Here is a 22,395-nt window from a genome sequence, read left to right as displayed (position 1 = left end):
GCTAGGATCCTGTCCACAACTGCCCAGCGATTGAAACATTGTATCTATTTGTTTCCTAATAAAAACATCTGTATCCTAAATGGAAACAAATACATACAATGTTTCAACCGCTGGAAATGTGAAAGAACTGTCAGACAGCTGTCAGAAATAGCGGAGCTCTCTGCAGGGAAATTTTTGCCGGCTTGTAGAAGGGATGAAAACGGCCGATCAGGAAAAATTCGATTCGACCATCCGAAGTCGGCAAAAATTCGGATTCGCCGCGAATCAAATTTTTCCTGAAATTCGAAACGAATTCCACTTCGCCTGATTCGATTCGCTCATCTCTAGTCATGAATCATGCTGAGCCCTCTCTGGGTAGTTATGTCTGAGACTGCAGAAGGACCCATGGCTGTTGAGACATCTGACTTGGTTGGTAATTGGTTTTCCATGTGCTCAAGGATTCTTTTGCAACCTCTGCACCATGTAAGACAAGGCAGAGATTGATTGACAGATGTCCCCTATTGCAGAGGCCTCCCTTTCAGACTCCATCATTGGCTGACTGGTACTGTCATGTACCTGATGGGGGACTGAAATGACGAGGACGGCCTTACTTGTGTCACTAGCCCTGACCCCACTGGAAGAGGAACACAGGGTGTCTAGGGACCAGGGGGACAAGAGCGCCAGCAGGTGTTGTTTGCAGCTCTTGCAGTTGGAGACTTTGGAAGACTGATGAACCTCCAATTGAGGCACAGTAGTGATATGAGGAGCTGGTATGGTAGATCACCAGGTGTGCACCAGAGCAAGGCAGGAAGCAGGCATGGGAGACAGGAGCAGTGTCATAGGAATAGCCGGGGTCATTAATGGGCGGACAGCGAGGTACCAAATCATAAGCAAGCCAAAGTCAGGAGCAGAGCCGAAGTCAGGAACCAGTATCAAGCAGGGGAGTAATCAGAGTCAGGTCAGGAACAAGCCGGGTCAGCAACAAGGAAATCACACACAGGAACGAGCAGGAAACAGGGAACAGCTGAAGACCAGTCAGCACTCAGCACAGGCAAAGGCACCTTTTAAATAGTCCACCTGGAGACAATCTTCACCGTGCATGATCGTGCATTTCTGTGCACATGCGCAAGTCTAATCACCAGCCGTCTCATGGGAATTCCCTTACAGAGGGGTCACCGGCGAGAGGAAGGAGGTCCTGATTCCTCTATATAGATCTTTATATCACTAGAGGGGTCACCGGCAGGAGGAAGGAGGTCCTGATTCCTCTATATAGATCTTTATATCACTAGAGGGGTCACCGGCAGGAGGAAGGAGGTCCTGATTCCTCTATATAGATCTTTATATCACTAGAGGGGTCACCAGCAGGAGGAAGGAGGTCCCGATTCCTCTATATAGATCTTTATATCACTAGAGGGGTCACCGGCAGGAGGAAGGAGGTCCTGATTCCTCTATATAGATCTATCACTAGAGGGGTCACCAGCAACCTCATGTAGAATACTGTGTCCAGTTCTGGAGACCTCACTTACATAAAGGTATTGATAATATAGAACGAGTCCAGAGACGGGGAATACAAATAGTGATATCAGGAGAGACTTCAGGAACGTAACATGTCCAGTCTGGAGGAGAGAAGGGAAAGGGGAGACATGACTGAAACCTTTACATACAACAAGGGAGTGAATAAGGTTCAGGAGGGCAGGATTTTCAATATGAAACCAAAATGAAGAACACGAGGACATGACCTCCAACTAACTGGAGGAAAGTTCACAACTAATCTCAGAAAGTATTATTTTACTGAAAGAGTAGTAGATGCTTGGAATACATTTCCAGTAGAGGTAGTGAGCCAGAGACAAATCACAGAGACCATCACAATAGTACACAATGAATGGCTATGAATGAAAGCCATTCATTGTGTACAACTGTCATATGATCACTGTGATTGGTCATAGCAATCACATGGTACTGGGCTGGCCAGATAAAATGATCTGTCATTTGGTGGACACAGCAGGTGACATATCAAGATATAGCAGAGCCACTAGACTTGGAGGACTTCATATGATGTCCTCCCAGGATGGGAAAGAGCCCGCTCAGCTGTCATTCTGCTATAGGCCGGGTGGGAAGCAATTCATTACAGGGGACACTGTACAGGTTCTATATGTAGTCTGGGGGTCCCTGTGGAAGTCCATGTGTGGACATTTCTACCTATGATAAATGACAGGGTAAACCCACCTGGAGACTTTCTCCACACCTGGAGTGTGCTGAGTTCTTGGAGAACGTCTACACAGTGTTTCCAGATTGGCTTTATCACCCCAACGAGCTCGCTCCAGTTCATGGATGTCATCATTATGTTTGGAGGATCTCACCAGTCAGGAGCCTTTCCTGTCATCCTACATGTTCCCTTCTGAGGATTGTTCTATCCTTCCAAACAAATGTATGAAATCATGGATGAGTCCTCCTTCTATGTGATCTAGAAGATCTTCAATCACAATGTCTTTATGGATGAAGTGGATGGCCCAGTTTATATATTATTTATTGCTTTACAGCTTTATTCCCTCCAGGATTCATTCTTTATTTATAGAACCATTCAAGGAAGTGTTCTTACTTTGAGAGATCTCCACCACCATTCCTCTGTGACCATTACATCCTTGTCATTTATGTCTAACATCTTCATTATCAGTGGATTGATATATATTATTGTACTTTACGATGTATTTTTGCATTTTTTTTACCCAAAAAGATCTGTTTTGGAGGTCTCTGTTTTATTATGTATTTTGCTTTTATCTTGTGTTCTGTGTCTTTAAGACTTTTCTATCTGTAGTAAAATATATTATTTAAACAGTTGGTTGCATAAGAGTTAGGTTTATTGTTTCTTACTTTTTTTAGTTCTTTTTGATCTTCCCTGGTATCTCTGTAAGGTAGATACAATGCTGGAATGGTTATTAGGGGATGTTTCTCGGGGCTGCAGTTCCTCTGAACTCCACAAGATGGTGATCTCATTTCTCCCCAGACAGGACTTCTCTATGGGATACAGATAGGAAGTGATGTCAGGTACAGACAGGAAGTGATGTCAGGTACAGACAGGAAGTGATGTCAGGTAGACAGGCCATTCCGAGAGGTGAGTGGGGAGGAATCAGATCAGAGACATTGGTGGACGTGGCAGCAGAGGAGGTAATAAGATGTTATTTCCTATTTACACCCAGTAACCTCACCGTCACGTCCGTCCTCTTCCTCCATAGTCACGTCCGTCCTCTTCCTCCATAGTCACGTCCGTCCTCTTCCTCCATAGTCACGTCCGTCCTCTTCCTCCATAGTCACGTCCGTCCTCTTCCTCCATAGTCACGTCCGTCCTCTTCCTCCATAGTCACGTCCGTCCTCTTCCTCCATAGTCACGTCCGTCCTCTTCCTCCATAGTCACGTCCGTCCTCTTCCTCCATAGTCACGTCCGTCCTCTTCCTCCATAGTCACGTCCGTCCTCTTCCTCCATAGTCACGTCCGTCCTCTTCCTCCATAGTCACTGTCAGGGCTCCGGGGTGTGACCAGAGGTATGTGACTGACGCAGGGAAACGCAGGCTTCAGATAAGTTATAAACAATATAATTTATTAAAGACTAACAATACAAACATAAACGCAGTGCAATACTAAAACATAACACAGTGCAAACGAACCAAACCAAACCACCCACAGATAACAGTACATACAATGCAAGCGTCGTCAGGCAGCCCGGGTCAATAACAATCGGGCAGGTAGGAATAGGGGGTCAGGCAGAGAATGGTCGGGGTCACAAGCCAGGGATGAAACAGGAGAAGTCAGCAGAGGTCCGGAATCAGGCAGGGTCAGCAACGAATCAGTCAGACAGGAACAGGGATGCAGGTAACAAGATACAGGGCCCAGGAAAAACACACACCAAGGCAGAGACTGCAGGTCTGGCCATCCCTTAAATACACCTCCGTAATCAGCTTCAGGTGTTTGGCTGGATGCAAGGTTGAGTCTCTGATTGCCGGGAGCACCCGCTGGCCAGCCCTGGTACTGCAGCCCAAAAGGCAGGTGAGTCCCACCATTACTGGCAAGTCCATTCCTGACAGTCACTGTGATGTCTTTTATCTCCAGCAGATGATGATACACACATATATAGTGTGGGAACCCAGATTATCCCCTTCAGGGGCAGAACATTCCCCCACTTCCGGGGCCGGAACATTCTCCTCATTGTGGAGATAAATTCTAGTAATATGGTCCTCTAAACAAACAGCACTGACAATAAATAGACAAGACAAGGACCATCCTGACCATACATGGCCTACAAAGGACAATGATGACACTACACAGGCAGCCAATGGGCAATCATTACACTATGCAGCCAACACAATGATGGAGTGCCGGGGTCAGGAGTATGGAGCATAGAGCCCCTTACATTGCTGCTCAGGAGGAAGGAAACATTCCTTTGTAACAGAAAATGTATATAAATCTGAGGCACTTTTAGGAATATCTGGGGTTTCAAAAATGAAAGGAGCTTTATAGGGACTAAAACATTTAATATGTGTAACATTGTTCTGTTTATCTCCTCCTCCCCTCCCCCGCCTGTCTCCAGCACCACACCCGGGGACTAGCAGGGAGGGGAGATTCCTTGCAGTGTAATGAGAACTGATTGGCTGCCCCTCAGGAAAGGGGAGTGTCCTGTTTATCCTTTCTCCCTTTCACTCCCAGAGCCATTTTGGCATTTTTTGCACATTTAAAAAATCATTTTATCCTGAAGATGACACAAAACCCCCAAAATATCAATTTTCTGAAAGTAGAGACTTTAGAGAATAAAATAGTGGCAGTTCTAATTTTTATGTCACAAAATATTATCACAAAGTCTATGAAATGCCAAATGTCAGTAAAAAATACTCTTAAGCTGATTTCAGGGCATAAAAAGCAATAAATGACCCATTTATGTGTAAAAATATAAAAGCCGAGGTTGCAGCGAGTAAATAGATATCCAACATGTCAAACCTTAAGTTGTGTGTGCTGAAATGGTGACAACCTTTAGTCCCGGTATTATCTATAGGTGACACATTTATAGCCCCTTCTAGGTCATCAGTATAGAGTACGGAGGAGGTCTGCTCCTAGAATTATCCTCTCATTCTGGTGTGACCGGCGATATGTAACGTGTATCACAATCAATGTTATCACGTGTAGGCGCTCCAGCGTGTGCTCTTACGTTTGGGTGTGCATATATGTGGGGGATGGGGGGGCCTTAAAATTTTTTAAAGGGAGGAGTTATGTACTTGGTTATAACTTTAATTCTTTGCATTTAAAAAAAACATTTTTACTTAAGGGGACAAAGTCCTCTATGTGATGACTTTTGATGACAGGTTCTCTTTATTGAGACATCCAGGGTCTAAAAGACCCCCAATGTCTCCCCTGTACTCCATTGGATGTAATGTAGAGCACATCGCACCGCATTACATTCTTTGCCGGCCTCGATGGTCGGGAAATCTGTCATAACGTCACTTCTGGGTCAGGACAAGAAGGGAGTGAATATGTCCGCTCTCCTGCATCCCCTCTACCCTCCGACACCCGCTGACCCGGGCCCACAGATGGGCAAGCAGAGCCGGGGAAGCATAGTAGGTACAGGAGAGGATCACACAGACGGGGTGGCAGAGGCTGGCACCTGAAAGGAGAGCCCTGCGGCTTGCCCTCAGCAGGGATAAAGATTAAACACAATACTTGCCCGGCCCCCAGAACTACATGTCCCGGGCGTCGGGTGATGTAAAGTGACCATCCCTGCATGATGAGCCGACATTGACCTCACAGCACTGCCTCAGAGCAAACTAGTCATAGGAAGGATCAGATTTATCATTCCTTGTCTGCAGATCTAATACTCATCAAAACCAGTTCAGAGACCAAACAAACCCAACAGAGAAAAGGGGCCCCGGACCTCAAAATTGTAGTAAACACTAAACAGTCCAAACAAAATGTCTTCCCATGGGGGGAGTAGTCCTTCAATGTCCAGCAACCCTCCTATTCCCCCCTCACATCCACATCCTATTATTGTGTGACCAATACCATCCAAATCATTCTTACTTTCATTTCCCAAAGTTATCCGTCTACAAGGAGACCTGTATAGATCACATGATGGCACCAATGAGGATGGAGGAGGACCGGAGTCACATGACTGAGAGGATACTAAACCTCACCCTGGAGATCATCTACCTGCTGACCGGAGAGGTGAGGAGGATTCTGGGAGGTCACATGACATCACTCTGATCTCTATTAATAAAACACAGACCTGACCGGAGAGGTGAGGAGGATTCTGGGAGGTCACATGACATCACTCTCATCTCTATTAATAAAACACAGACCTGACCGGAGAGGTGAGGAGGATTCTGGGAGGTCACATGACATCACTCTCATCTCTATTAATAAAACACAGACCTCACCGGAGAGGCGAGGAGGATTCTGGGAGGTCACATGACATCACTCTCATCTCTATTAATAAACACAGACCTGACCGGAGAGGTGAGGAGGATTCTGGGAGGTCACATGACATCACTCTCATCTCTATTAATAAAACACAGACCTGACCGGAGAGGTGAGGAGGATTCTGGGAGGTCACATGACATCACTCTTGTCTATTCTGGTCAATAGACCATTTTATTTTTGCACACATTTAGATGATGTCAGGTGGTTGATATTGTTTTATTTGTCTCCTGATCTGTAGGATTATGTTGTAAAGAAGAAGTCTAGTGGGGAGCCAATCTCAGGAGGATGGAGCAGAACCCGGAGCCTCACCATGGTGCCTCCATCTCATTCTCTGATACCTGAGAGGGAGAAAGAGCAGAAGATTCTGGAACTGACCACCATGATGGTCCATCAGCTGACAGGAGAGGTGAGCGGTGCCGGGAATTCTGGGACATTCTCCAGTAACAGACAAGGGATGTGTCTGGATGGTGACTGTATCATTGTGTGTGTCAGGTTCCTATAAGGTGTCAGGGTGTCACTGTCTATTTCTCCATGGAGGAGTGGGAGTATTTAGAAGGACACAAGGATCTCTACAAGGACGTCATGATGGACAATCAGCAGACTTTGGGTTTTGTGAAGATTGTAAGGAAGGAATTTCCCCGGAATGAGACGATATTGAAGCTCACCCTGGAGATCCTCAGCCTGCTGACTGGAGAGGTGAGTGTAATGAAGGGGTTAAATCTGACTCGGCTGTACACTGGGAGGGATTCAGAGTCACTTGAAGTCTTCTGATGTTCTGTAATCAATAACGACATCCACACAAGTACTATGAATACATAAAGTGTCCGGACTCTATGAGATTTGGTTATAGCACAAGATGGCGGCATTGGTTATAGAAGAGAACAATCTCAGCTTTAGTCCAATCAGAGAGACCCATGATTACCAGCATGCCACGCCCACTGACCACTAAATCCATGGGTGACATTTCCTGGTGGGTCAGTGAGCCTTACTAGTAAACCATTAGTGACTCTATTATATGACTTCTAGAAGGAGCTATAAATCTGACCCCATTGTCATCATATCATTGGATGGAGATGTCTGTCCTTTGCTGAGTCGGCACATTGTGGCCAATCCCTGGAGAATAAATCTAGAGCTGACCATAGAAGTGAGGGATTATGGGAGAGTGAGATTTATCTTTGTATCACACAGAACTGTACAGGAGTCATGAAGAAATCTACCGACAATGACACCAGAAGGAGATCTCATCGTATGACCACAAGATCCTCGAGAATCCAGAATCCCATCACCATCCCCCCACCTCCATCCCTGATCCCTACAAGACAGAAGACACAGAAGATTCTAGAAGTCACTAAGAAGATGATGGAGCTGCTGACAGGAGAGGTGAGCGGTGCCGGGAATTCTGGGACATTCTCCAGTAACAGACAAGGGATGTGTCTGGATGGTGACTGTATCATTGTGTGTGTCAGGTTCCTATAAGGTGTCAGGGTGTCACTGTCTATTTCTCCATGGAGGAGTGGGAGTATTTAGAAGGACACAAGGATCTCTACAAGGACGTCATGATGGACAATCAGCCGCCCCTCACATCACCGGGTAAGAGGAGACTTTATTGTAAAGGAGAGAGCAGTACGGAGGATCCACCTAGATCCCCCATCATCTGATAAACACATAGAAACAATGGATTCAGTCAGTGTGTGTGTTTCCTACAGATGGATCCAGTCATGGGAACCCACCAGAGAGATGTCCCCGTCCTCTGTATTCCCGGGATTCCACACAGGAAGGTCACACCATCCCTCACCATCATCAGGTAGATGATGACAATTATTGGTAGTTGTGATTTATACACAGCATGTTTGTTACAATGAATGTTTTATTATATCTTTCAGAGTGGAATCCTCGGGGATGATAATATTGATGTTAAAGAAGAGTATAAAGAGGAGGATGAGGAGTATGGAGTGATGGAGGAGTTTTCAGAAGGACACAAGGAGATGATGGAGCCACCTAATACCAGGAACCCACCAGAGAGATGTCCCCGTCCCCTGTATTCCCGGGATTCCACACAAGAAGGTCACACCATCCCTCACTATTACAAGGTTGGTGGGATGGAGAATCTAGAACATGGACTTGTAGAGACTATGGGCTCCAATCACAAAGCGGTATCTTCCCGTATCCCAGTATGTAGTAAGATGCTGCATTCTGTTTTTTAGTAGTGAATCCTGCGGGGAATTTACCACTGGTGTCCATAGCAACACTTGTAAATAGCTTGTTGTTAAGGAGAGGGCAGCCGCCAGTGTCCCCAACAACCAGTAAACAAGGAGCGGACGGCCGCCAAGTTCCCTGCTGACAGCTGTGACAGGTCTGGTATGGATTTTGAGGGGAACCCCGATGCCAAAAAAATAAAATTAAAGGAGTGAGTTCCCCTCCAAAATCAATACCAGACCCTTAGTGAGTGCCCACCTTCCTCCTGAACCATACCAGGCCACATATTCTCAACATGGGGTGGGTGCTTCAGGGCAGGGGCACTCTGCGCCCCCAAAAGCACCTTGTCCCCATGGCGATGGGGACAAGGGTCCCTTCTTCACAACCCTGGGCAGTGGTTGTGGGGGGGCTTTGGGTGGGAGACTTATTGGAATCTGGAAGCCACCTTTAACATGGAGGCCCCCAGATCCCGCCCCCCCACAATGTGAATGAGTTTAGAGTACATAGTACCCCTATTCATTCACCAAACAGTGTAGTGTAAAAAAAAACACTGGAATAAATTTTTGACAAAACAAAAATAAAGAACAAATCCCCCTGATGTAGATCCATCGATGATCCAATCACGATACTCGCTGTCATCGCTGAAAAAACAAAGCTCCCCTCCTGACATCTGACAGCTTTGTCGCCTCCCACTTCTAAATAAACTAAGGAATGCTACTACCCTGTGACATCACTGGGTGGCCTTGCCCTCTTGTTACGTCACCAATACAACATGCCCCGGTCAGTGACGTCACCAATACAACATGCCCCGGTCAGTGACGTCACGAATACAACATGCCCCGGTCAGTGACATCACCAATACAACATGCCTCAGTCAGTGACGTCACCGAGTGACACCGTCTCTTAGTATATTTAGTGGCAGGAGGCAGCAGAGCTGTCAGACAGAGGGGAGTCTTCATTGGGAGCGGAGCTTTTCTTTCCGTGACAGCGAGCATCGTGATTGATGATGGATCTACACCGGGGGGGACATTTTGCTTTATTTTTCTTTTTTAACTAGTAGCCGACCGCAGATAGCCGAATGACGGCTTCACTGCGGCTGGCCAGTTCTGGGTGGACGTCATATGACGTCCCCCCAGAACGTGCTCGGGCGCGCACCCGGCGATCTCCGTGATCGCTGTGTGCTACGGACACAGCTGATCACGTGATGTGGTAAAAGGCCGATCCCAGCGGCCTTTTACCACGTGATCAGCGGTGTCCAATGACACGCTGATCAGAGGGAAATGCAAGTGCCGGTTCTCGGCTGCACTTTCCTCACGCTGTCAGATCGTGAGGAAAGTACTGCCGAGAACCGGCAGTTGTCAGAGCGGGGATCGGCACCGATCATCAGGACACTGATGATCAGTGCCCTGATGATCGGTGCCCAGCAGTGCCACCCGTAAGTTCCGCCCACCTGTGCCCAGCAGTGTGCCCACTAGCTCCGCCCACCTGTGCCCAGCAGATCACCCACCTGTGCCCAGCAGTGCACCCACCTGTGCCCAGCAGTGCACCCACCTGTGCCCCTCTGCAGTGTCACACACCTGTGCCCAGAAGTGCCACCTACCTGTGCCCAGAAGTGCCACCCACCTGTGCCCACCCACCAGTGCCACCCACCTGTGCCCACCCACCAGTGCTGCCCACCAGTGCCACCCACCAGTGCCGCCCAGCAGTGCCACCAGTCAGTGCCCAGGGGTTGTGCCAGTCAGTGCCACCAGTCAGTGCCCAGCAGTGATGCCAGTCAGTGCCGTCTATCAGTACCCATCATCAGTGTCACCTATCAGTGCCGCCTCATCAACGCACATCAGTGAAGGAGAAAAAATACCTGTTTGAAAAATTTTATAATAAAAATTTTTTGCATTTTTTTTATTTATAGCGCAAAAAGTAAAGCGCCCAGTGGCAATTAAATACCACCAAAAGAAAGCTCTATTTGTGAGAAAAAAATGATCAAAATTTCATATGGGTACAATGTTGCATGACCGCGCAATTGTCAATCAAAGTGCGGCAGCGCTGAAAGCTGAAAATTGGCCTGGTAAATAAGGGGCTATAAGTGCCTGGTAGGCAAGTGGTTAATAAAGGACTTGTCAAAAACTGCCTGCTGTCTATATAACAGAATACTTTTTTGGGGCGAATAATTAGGGGTACCATGTACCCCATACTCATTCACATGGGGTGAGGGATCTGAGGGCCCCCTTGTTACTTTTTGTAAGTCTCCTGCCTGCAAACCCCCACAGCCACTAGGCTGGGTTGTAGGGAACAGTCCCTTGTCTCCATCAACATGGACAAGGTGCTCTGGGGGAGCAAAGCTCCCCCCCCCGCCCCAGAGCATCCACTCCATGTTATGGGCACGTGGCCTGGTATGTTTCTGGAGGGGGGGGTCACTTGCTTGTCCCCCCTTTTCTGATTTGCTGTGCTGCATGCTCAGATAGGGGTCTGGTATGTATTTCTTTCATTTTGGCAAGGGGCCCCCTTTCAAAATCCATACTAGACCCCCCAAGGAGGGAATCCTACGCCATTTTCTTAATATTTCCTTGCTGGTAATTCTTTTTTTTTAGATTTATCGGTTGGTTTGGATGCGGCAGCCGCTCGCTCCCTAACAACCATGTTGTTTACTGGTTGTTAAGTATGCCAGCGGCCGCCCACTCTTTACCAAGCAGTACACATTTCCTGAATGCCGCATGTCTCCACCACTAATTAATGACCGCATGCATTTCATTCTTTATTTCCTTCTGTGAATGTAACGCCTGTTCATGCGGTATTTACTGAGCGTGTTCAGTGTTTGTGGTCAATACCGCAACACGGGATAGGAAATGGACAGTTTCAGGATGGCATGCGGTATTTAGGGGAAATGTACCCACATATCACATGTGATCTGCTTCTGTGAAGGGAGACAATGTGTGGATTTTGTGTGTGATGTCACAATCATAAATCTTACATTTTACAGATGATATTTTCTCTCATTTCCTTGATTTAGAGTGGAGATCCAATCGATATAGAATTTGAGGTGAAAGCAGAAGAAGAAGAGGCGTATGTGAGGGATGATCAGCAGTCTATGGAGGAGGATGGAATAACGGGGACATTTATAGAGGAGGACACTCCTACAGAGATCAGCACAGGTGGGTCATGAACACTAAATCCATTCCTCCACCCATACTGCTCACTGATTGGTCCAGAGTAGGGCGGGGACTGGGTGATATCAGCCTGTAATCCCCTGGTCACTTTCCTGAGCTGTGTTCCCCGTCCTGTATTCCTGGATTTCTCTCGGATAATCTTCCTTCTCTGTGCTGCAGACACAATTTATGTATCTAGACTGGATTTATGGAGGTTCTGGGGTTCAGCTGGCAGCAAAATGTTGATTTTTACTCTAAGCATTGCATAATGTAGGCACCCAGGACATGTGATTGGGGTCTCCTGCCTTGTGCCTGACTCCTCCAGGGGACCTTCTCTGTTATCTGCTGGCTGTGCCGGGTGGAGGGATATGTCTGTAGTGTCTCAGCCCCAAGTCACTGAGTGCAGTCTCAGGAGATGGGAGGCAAGCAACCCTTTAAGGACCTTAAATTACTGAATACCAATATTATGAGTCCTGACCATTACATTATATAATTTATATTGTACATTACATACTCCTGACCCCTGCACTATATAATCTATGTTGTACATTACATACTCCTGACCCCTGCACTATATTCTCTATGTTGTACATTCCATACTCCTGACCTCTGCACTATATACTCTGTGTTGTACATTACATACTCCTGACCCCTGCACTATATACTCTATGTTGTACATTACATACTCCTGACCCCTGCACTATATACTCTATGTTGTACATTACATACTCCTGACCACTGCACTATATACTCTATGTTGAACATTCCATAGTCCTGATCCCTGCACTATATACTCTTTGTTGAACATTCCATAGTCCTGACCCCTGCACTATATACTCTATGTTGTACATTACATACTCCTGACCCCTGCACTATATACTCTGTTGTACATTACATACTCCTGACCCGTGCACTATATACTCTATATAATCTATGTTGTACATTACATACTCCTGACCCCTGCACTATATTCTCTATGTTGTACATTACATACTCCTGACCCCTGCACTATATACTCTATGTTGTACATTACATACTCCTGACCCCTGCACTATATACTCCTATGTTGTACATTACATACTCCTGACCCCTGCACTATATACTCTGTGTTGTACATTACATACTCCTGACCCCTGCACTATATACTCTATGTTGTACATTACATAGTCCTGACCCCTGCACTATATACTCCATGTTGTACATTACATACTCCTGACCCCTGCACTATATACTCTATGTTGTACATTATATACTCCTGACCCCTGCACTATATACTCTATGTTGTACATTACATACTCCTGACCCCTGCACTATATACTCCATGTTGTACATTACATACTCCTGACCCCTGCAACATATACTCTATGTTGTACATTACATACTCCTGACCCCTGCACTATATACTCTATGTTGTACATTACATACTCCTGACCCCTGCACTATATACTCTATGTTGTACATTACATCCTCCTGACCCCTGCACTATATACTCTATGTTGTACATTACATACTCCTGACCCCTGCACTATATACTTTATGTTGTACATTACATACTCCTGACCCCTGCACTATATACTCTATGTTGTACATTACATACTCCTGACCCCTGCACTATATACTTTATGTTGTACATTACATACTCCTGACCCCTGCACTATATACTCTATGTTGTACATTACATACTCCTGACCCCTGCACTATATACTCTATGTTGTACATTACATACTCCTGACCCCTGCACTATATACTCTATGTTGTACATTACATTCTCCTGACCCCTGCACTATATACTCTGTTGTACATTACATACTCCTGACCCCTGCACTATATACTCTATGTTGTACATTACATACTCCTGACCCCTGCACTATATACTCTGTGTTGTACATTACATGTTCCTGACCCCTGCATTATATACTCTATGTTGTACATTCCATAGTCCTGACCCCAGCACTATATACTCTATGTTGTACATTCCATAGTCCTGACCCCTGCACTATATACTCTATGTTGTACATTACATCCTCCTGACCCCTGCACTATATACTCTGTTGTACATTACATACTCCTGACCCCTGCACTATATACTCTGTTGTACATTACATACTCCTGACCCCTGAACTATATACTATATGTTGTACATTCCATACTCCTGACCTCTGCACTATATACTCTGTGTTGTACATTACATACTCCTGACCCCTGCACTATATACTCTATGTTGTACATTACATACTCCTGACCCCTGCACTATATACTCTATGTTGTACATTACATTCTCCTGACCCCTGCACTATATACTCTGTTGTACATTACATACTCCTGACCCCTGCACTATATACTCTATGTTGTACATTACATACTCCTGACCCCTGCACTATATACTCTGTGTTGTACATTACATGTTCCTGACCCCTGCATTATATACTCTATGTTGTACATTCCATAGTCCTGACCCCAGCACTATATACTCTATGTTGTACATTCCATAGTCCTGACCCCTGCACTATATACTCTATGTTGTACATTACATCCTCCTGACCCCTGCACTATATACTCTGTTGTACATTACATACTCCTGACCCCTGCACTATATACTCTGTTGTACATTACATACTCCTGACCCCTGAACTATATACTATATGTTGTACATTCCATACTCCTGACCTCTGCACTATATACTCTGTGTTGTACATTACATACTCCTGACCCCTGCACTATATACTCTATGTTGTACATTACATACTCCTGACCCCTGCACTATATACTCTGTGTTGTACATTACATACTCCTGACCCCTGCACTATATACTCTATGTTGTACATTACATACTCCTGACCCCTGCACTATATATTCTGTGTTGTACATTACATACTCCTGACCCCTGCACTATATACTCTATGTTGTACATTACATACTCCTGACCCCTGCACTATATACTCCATGTTGTACATTACATACTCCTGACCCCTGCACTATATACTCTATGTTGTACATTACATACTCCTGACCACTGCACTATATACTCTATGTTGAACATTCCATAGTCCTGACCCCTGCACTATATACTCTTTGTTGAACATTCCATAGTCCTGACCCCTGCACTATATACTCTATGTTGTACATTACATACTCCTGACCCCTGCACTATATACTCTGTTGTACATTACATACTCCTGACCCGTGCACTATATACTCTATGTTGTACATTACATACTCCTGACCCCTGCACTATACTCCATGTTGTACATTACATCCTCCTGACCTCTGCACTATATACTCTACAGTGGATATACACCCCTGTTAAAATGTCAGGTTTCTGTGATGTAAAAAATTAGACAAGGATAAATAATTTCAGAACTTTTCCACCTTTTAATGCATGCTATAAACAACTGAATTGAAAAACAAACTGATATCTTTTAGGGGGGAAGAAAACAAAAAATACTAAAATAATGTGGTTGCATAAGTGTGCACACCCTCTTATTACTGGGGATGTAGCTGTGTTCAGAATGAAGCAATCACACTCACAATCATGTTAAATAGGAGTCAGTACACACCCGCCATCATTTAAAGTGCCTCTGATGAAACACAAATAAAGTTCAGCTGTTCTAGTCGGTCTTTCCTGACATTTTCTTAGTCGCATCCTTCAGCAAAAGCCACGGTATGCAGGGAGCTTCCAAAGCATCACAGGGATCTCATTGTTAAAAGGTATCAGTCAGGAGAAGGGAACAAAAGAATTCCCAAGGCATTAGATATACCATTATTATTATTATACAGTATTTATATAGCGGCAGAAGGTTTGCCTCGCACTGTACATTATAGTGGGGGATGGTACATGAGACAGGACAGTAACAAAACAGAACACGAGGAGTTCAAGGGCCCTGCTCTTTGGAGCTTACAATCTAGGAGACCATGGAACACAGTGAAGACAGTCATCATCAAGTGGAGAGAATATGGTGCAACAGTGACCTCGCCAACAGTGACCTCGCCAACAGTGACCTCGCCAACAGTGACATCACCAACAGTGACATCACCAACAGTGACATCGCCAAGAACTGGATGTCCCTCCAAAATGGATGAAAAGATGAGAAGAACACAGGTCTGGGAGGCGGCCAAGAGGCCTACAGCAACATGAAAGGAGCTGCAGGAATATGTGGCAAGTCCTGGCTGTGTGGTCCATGTGACAACAATCTCCGTGTTCTTCATATGTCTGGTCTATGGGGTAGAGTGGAAGACGGAAGACTTTTCTTAGGAAGAAAACCATCCAAGCCCGGCTACATTCTAGAAAAACACATCTGAAGTCTCCCAGAAGCATGTGGAGAGATGTGTTCTGGTCTGATGACACCAAGGTTGATCTTTTTGGCCATAATTCCAAAAGATATGTTTGGCACAAAAACAACACTGCACACCACCAGAAGAACAGAATACCCACTGTGAAGCATGGTGGTGGCAGCATCATGCTTTGGGGCTGTTTTTCTTCAGCTGGAAATGGGGCCTTAGTCAAGGTAGAGGGAATTATGAACAGGTCCAAATACCAGTCAATATCGGCACAAAACCTTCCGGCTTCTGCTAGAAAGCTGAACAAAGAGGAGCTTCACCTTTCAGCATGACAACCACCCAAAGCATCCATCCAAATCCACAAAGGAACGGCTTCACCAGAAGAAGATGGAAGATTTGGAATGTCTCAGCCAGAGCCCAGACCTGAATCCGATGGACAATCTGTGGGGTGATCTGAAGAGGGCTGTGCGCAGGAGATGACACACAATCTGACAGATTTGGAGTGTTTCTGCAAGGAAGAGCGGGCAAATATTACCAAGTCAGGATGTGCCGTGCTGATAGACTCCTCCCCAAATAGACTGAGTGCTGGAATCACATCAAAAGGGGCTTCAACAAAGGATTAGTGTAAGGGTGTGCTCACTTATGCAACCAGATTAATTTCATTTTTTATTCTTAATTCCCCCTAAACGATTTCAGTTTGTTCAACTGAGTTGTACAGTTTATAGGTCACATTAAAGGTGGAAAAAGTTCTGAAATTATTTATCTTTATCTAATTTTTTTTACATCACAGAAACCCGACATTTTCACAGGAGTGTGCAGATGTTTTATATCCACTGTATGTTGTACATTCCATACTCCTGACCCCTGCACTATATACTCCATGTTGTACATTACATACTCCTGACCCCTGCACTATATACTCCATGTTGTACATTACATACTCCTGACCCCTGCCTTATATACTATATGTTGTACATTCCATGTTCCTGACCCCTGCATTATATACTCTATGTTGTACATTCCATAGTCCTGACCCCAGCACTATATACTCTATGTTGTACATTCCATAGTCCTGACCCCTGCACTATATACTCTATGTTGTACATTACATCCTCCTGACCCCTGCACTATATACTCTGTTGTACATTACATACTCCTGACCCCTGCACTATATACTCTGTTGTACATTACATACTCCTGACCCCTGCACTATATACTATATGTTGTACATTCCATACTCCTGACCTCTGCACTATATACTCTGTGTTGTACATTACATACTCCTGACCCCTGCACTATATACTCTATGTTGTACATTACATACTCCTGACCCCTGCACTATATACTCTATGTTGTACATTACATACTCCTGACCACTGCACTATATACTCTATGTTGAACATTCCATAGTCCTGACCCCTGCACTATATACTCTTTGTTGAACATTCCATAGTCCTGACCCCTGCACTATATACTCTATGTTGTACATTACATACTTCTGACCCCTGCACTATATACTCTGTTGTACATTACATACTCCTGACCCGTGCACTATATACTCTGTTGTACATTACATACTCCTGACCTCTGTACTATATACTCTATGTTGTACATTACATACTCCTGACCCCTGCACTATATACTCTATGTTGTACCTTACATACTCCTGACCCCTGCACTATATACTCTGTTGTACATTACATACTCCTGACCCCTGCACTATATACTCCATGTTGTACATTACATACTCCTGACCCCTGCACTATATACTCTATGTTGTACATTACATACTCCTGACCCCTGCACTATATACTCTATGTTGTACATTACATACTCCTGACCCCTGCACTATATACTCCATGTTGTACATTACATACTCCTGACCCCTGCACTATATACTCCATGTTGTACATTACATACTCCTGACCCCTGCACTATATACTCTATGTTGTACATTACATACTCCTGACCCCTGCACTATATACTCTATGTTGTACATTACATACTCCTGACCCCTGCACTATATACTCTATGTTGTACATTACATACTCCTGACCCCTGCACTATATACTCCATGTTGTACATTACATACTCCTGACCCCTGCACTATATACTCTATATTGTACATTACATACTCCTGACCCCTGCACTATATACTCTATGTTGTACATTACATACTCCTGACCCCTGCACTATATACTCTATATTGTACATTCCATACTCCTGACTTCTGCTCTCCCCCCTCCCCCCACTGCTATATATACACATAATATGGATTCTCTTGTTCCCCCCATTTCCTCCCAGCTGCACATTATATATCAGATGATGTGATTGGAGCACAGACTTTTACATGGTGATAATAATGTGATAACATCCTCCAACTTTGGACCCTTAAACAGAAAGTGATAATGAGGGAGGAGTCAATACCCCAATGATGGTGGTCTTCAGGATCAGTCCAGTCTTCATCTTGGTTGTTCTCCCCCCATCCTCACTCTCTGACCTCTGGTGGGGCTCAGCCCCGCTGTTCTTCATGACTAAATCATGGAGTAAATAGGGAAGTGCAGTACTTCTTGTGTTGGGAAGATGGTGATGAGTGATAGAGGGGGTGGGGACCCTCGTCCTATAATCCCCTCATCACTGTCCCTCCTATAAAAGACAGTTCTGGTTGTTTCCTCACTCTCTGACTAAGGTCCATGAATAAAGAAATGACCTGGTAGGAGATCAGAGGAGCCATTTCCTAGTTCCCTTGAGGGTGGAATTGTAAGCTCCTTAGAGACCAAGCTGCCTGATGTGGGCGGAGTCCTGGTTTGGGGGAACCAATCAGCTCCTGTCTAGTAATCCTCTTTGTCTTTGTATTTTAGTCCATGGCCTGGAGATGAGGAAAACCTCTGAGGATTGTCTCACTTTGTCTCCAGACTGGAAAGTAGAAGATGAGGACATCACCCAGTATAGTCCAGGAGAAAACCCGGCTCCCTCCAATGTCCATCCGGCACCACCCAGTGTAGATGGACCATCGGATTCCTTGTATCCTGAGGAACCTCAGACTGTGCGGGACCGGGCCGGCCTTCCAACAGGGAAGAGGTTCTCCTGTACTGAGTGCGGGAAAGGTTTCCATTATAAATCACATCTTAATGTGCATGAAAGATCTCACACTGGGGAGAAGCCATATTTCTGTTCTGAGTGTGGGAAATGTTTTTTAGATAAGTCCAGTCTGTCCAAACATCAAACATCTCACACGGGGGAGAAGCCGTATTCCTGTCCTGAGTGTGGGAAATGTTTTTCAAGGAAGTTCAGTCTTCACATACATCAGAGATCTCACACGGGGGAGAAGCCGTATTCCTGTACTGAGTGTGGGAAATGTTATTCAAGTAAGCCCAGTCTTAACACACATCAGAGATCTCACACAGGTGAGAAGCCACATTCCTGTCCTGAGTGTGGGAAATGTTTTTCAGACAAGTCCAGTCTTCATAAACATCGGAGATCTCACACGGGGGAGAAGCCACATTCCTGTCCTGAGTGTGGGAAATGTTTTTCAGACAAGTCCAGTCTTCATAAACATCGGAGATCTCACACGGGGGAGAAGCCGTATTCCTGTCCTGAGTGTGGGAAATGTTTTTCAGACAAGTCCAGTCTTCATAAACATCAGAGATCTCACACGGGGGAGAAGCCGTATTCCTGTCCTGAGTGTGGGAAATGTTTTACACAGAAGTCCTATCTTTACAATCATCAGAGATTTCACATGGGGGAGAAGCCGTATTCATGTTTTGAGTGTGGGAAATGGTTTTCAAGGAAGTGCAATCTTTACATGCATCAGAAATCTCACGCAGGGGAGAAGCCAAATTCCTGTCCTGAGTGCGGGAAATGTTTTTCAGATACAGCCAAACTTCATTTACATCAGCGATCACACACGGGGGAGAAGCCATTTTTCTGTCCTGAGTGCGGGAAATGTTTTTCAAAAAAGTACAATCTTCATATACATCAGAGAACTCACACGGGGGAGAAGCCGTATTCCTGTCCTGAGTGCCCGAAATGTTATTCAGATACGTCCAGTCTTCATAGACACAAGAGATCACACATGAGGGAGAAGCCGTATTCCTGTCCTGAGTGCGGGAAATGTTTTTCACAGAAGACTGATCTTCACAGACATCAGAGATTTCACACAGGGGAGAAGCTGTATTCCTGTCCAGAGTGCGAGAAATGTTTTTTATGCAAGGTCTTGCTTCACACACATCAGAGATCTCACACTGGGGAGAAGCCGTATTCCTGTTCTGAATGCGGGAAATGTTTTTCACAGAAGTCCAATCTTTACAGACATCAGAGATCTCACACGGGAGAGAAGCCGTATTCCTGTCCTGAATGCGGGAAATGTTTTTCACAGAAGTCCAATCTTTACCAACATCAGAGATCTCACATGCGGGAGAAGCCACTTTCCTGTCCTGAGTGAGGGAAATGTTCCTCACTGAAGTCCTGTCTTCATGTACATCATGGATTCCACACAACCCTGGAGGTGTATTAGTGTAGGAAATGTCTTCTAGATGAATGTTGATGGACATCCCAGCTCTCATGTGGAGAAGAAGCACACCCTGATATACACTTCAGATATACTCCATGGCTGATCTTCATCATGGAAGAAACAGTTCATAAGGAGATGAGAGGCCCCCAAAGACATGGATGAAGTGTGGGACCGGGTTGGTCATTGATGGCAGGAGAAGAATATCAATGGAGTGCTGGCCTAGAGCACTGGGCTGACTTTTCATTGGGGTGCAGCCTACAGTGAAGGAAATGTGTATTTGCTCCCCTCTGATGTTGAATGTTCGCCCCTCACACAGAAATGATCGGTCTAACAATGGAATGTTCGGTGTAACACTGAGAGACAGAATACAACAACAAATTCAGCAGAAATGCGTCTAACAAATGATGACTGATTTGCATGTTCATGAGGGAAAGAAGGATTTGATCCCCTATCATTCAGCAGGATTTCTGGCTCCCAGGTGTCTTTCATACAGGTAACAAGCTGAGATTAGAAGCAGTCTCTTAAAGGGAGTGCTGCTAATCTCATTGTGTTACCTGTATAAAAGACACCTGTCCACAGGAGCAATCAAACCATCAGATTCCAAACTCTCCACCATGGCAAAGACCAAAGAGCTGTCCAGGGATGTCAGGGACAAGATGGTAGACCTACACAAGGCTGGACTGGGCTACCAAACTATGGCCAAGCAGCCTGGTGAGAAGGTGACAACAGTTGGTGCAATCATTCACAAATGGAAGAAACACAAAACAAGTGTCAGTCTCCCTAGGTCTGGTGCACCATGCAAGATCTCACCTCATGGAGTGTCAATGATCATGAGAACAGTGAGGAATCATCCCAGAACTACACGTGAGGATCTTGTCAATGATCTCCAGGGAGCTGGGACCACAGTCACCAAGAAAACAATTGGTAACACACTACGCCGACAAGGACTGAAATCCTGCAGTGCCCGCAAGGTCCCTCTGCTCAAGAAAGCCCATGTCCAGGCCCGTCTGAAGTCTGCCACTGAACATCTGAATGATGCAGAGGAGGACTGGTGGGAAGTGTTGTGGTCAGAGGAGACCAAAATCCAGCTCTTTGGCATCAACTCAACTCGCCGTGTTTGGAGGAGGAGGAATGCTGCCTATGACCCCAAGAACACCATCCCAACTGTGAAACATGGTGGTGAAAACATTCTGCTTTGGGGGTGTTTTTCTGCTAAGGGGACAGAACAACTGCACCGCATCAAAGGGACGATGGATGGGGCAATGTACCATCAAATCTTGGGTGAGAACCTTCTTCCCTCAGCCAAGGCATTGAAAATGTGTCGTGGATGGGTGTTCCAGCATGACAATGACCCAAAACACACGGCCAAGGTAACAAAGGAGCGGCTCAAGAAGAAGCACATTAAGGTCCTGGAGTGGCCTAGCCAGTCTCCACATCTTCATCCGATTGAAAATCTGTGGAGGGAGCTGGAATTTTGAGTTGCCAAATGTCAGCCACCAAACCTTAATGACTTGGAGAGGATCTGCCAAGAGGAGTGGGCCAAAATCCCTCCTGAGATGTGTGCGAACCTGGGGACCAACTCCCGGAAACATATGACCTGATTGCCAACAAGGGATTGGCCACCAAGTACTAAGTCATGTTTTGTGAAGGGGATCAAATCCTTCTTTCCCTCATGAACAGGCAGATCAGTCATCATTTGTTAGACGCATTTCTGCTGAATTTGTTGTTGTATTCTGTCTCTCAGTGTTACACCGAACATTCCATTGTTAGACCGATCATTTCTGTGTGAGGGGCGAACATTCCATTGTTAGACCGATCATTTCTGTG

General features: G+C 45.4%; 1 protein-coding gene across 1 annotated transcript in view; it reads left to right on the top strand.

Moving 5' to 3' along the window:
* LOC149460602 (uncharacterized) overlaps nt 1-20,571 on the top strand; it is a 54,534-nt gene extending 33,963 nt beyond the window's left edge. Inside the window, 1 exon segment of the mRNA XM_089679453.1 lies at nt 19,137-20,571. Coding sequence (XP_089535579.1) covers nt 19,137-20,571 — 1,435 coding nt within the window.
* Nucleotides 20,572-22,395: the final 1,824 nt, after the last annotated feature.

This window comes from Staurois parvus, unplaced genomic scaffold (assembly GCF_062004578.1).
Source record: "Staurois parvus isolate SC_StPar_1 unplaced genomic scaffold, SC_StPar_1.0 ptg000224l, whole genome shotgun sequence".
NCBI lineage: Eukaryota > Metazoa > Chordata > Amphibia > Anura > Ranidae > Staurois > Staurois parvus.
This window is presented reverse-complemented; position numbering and strand designations above follow the sequence as displayed.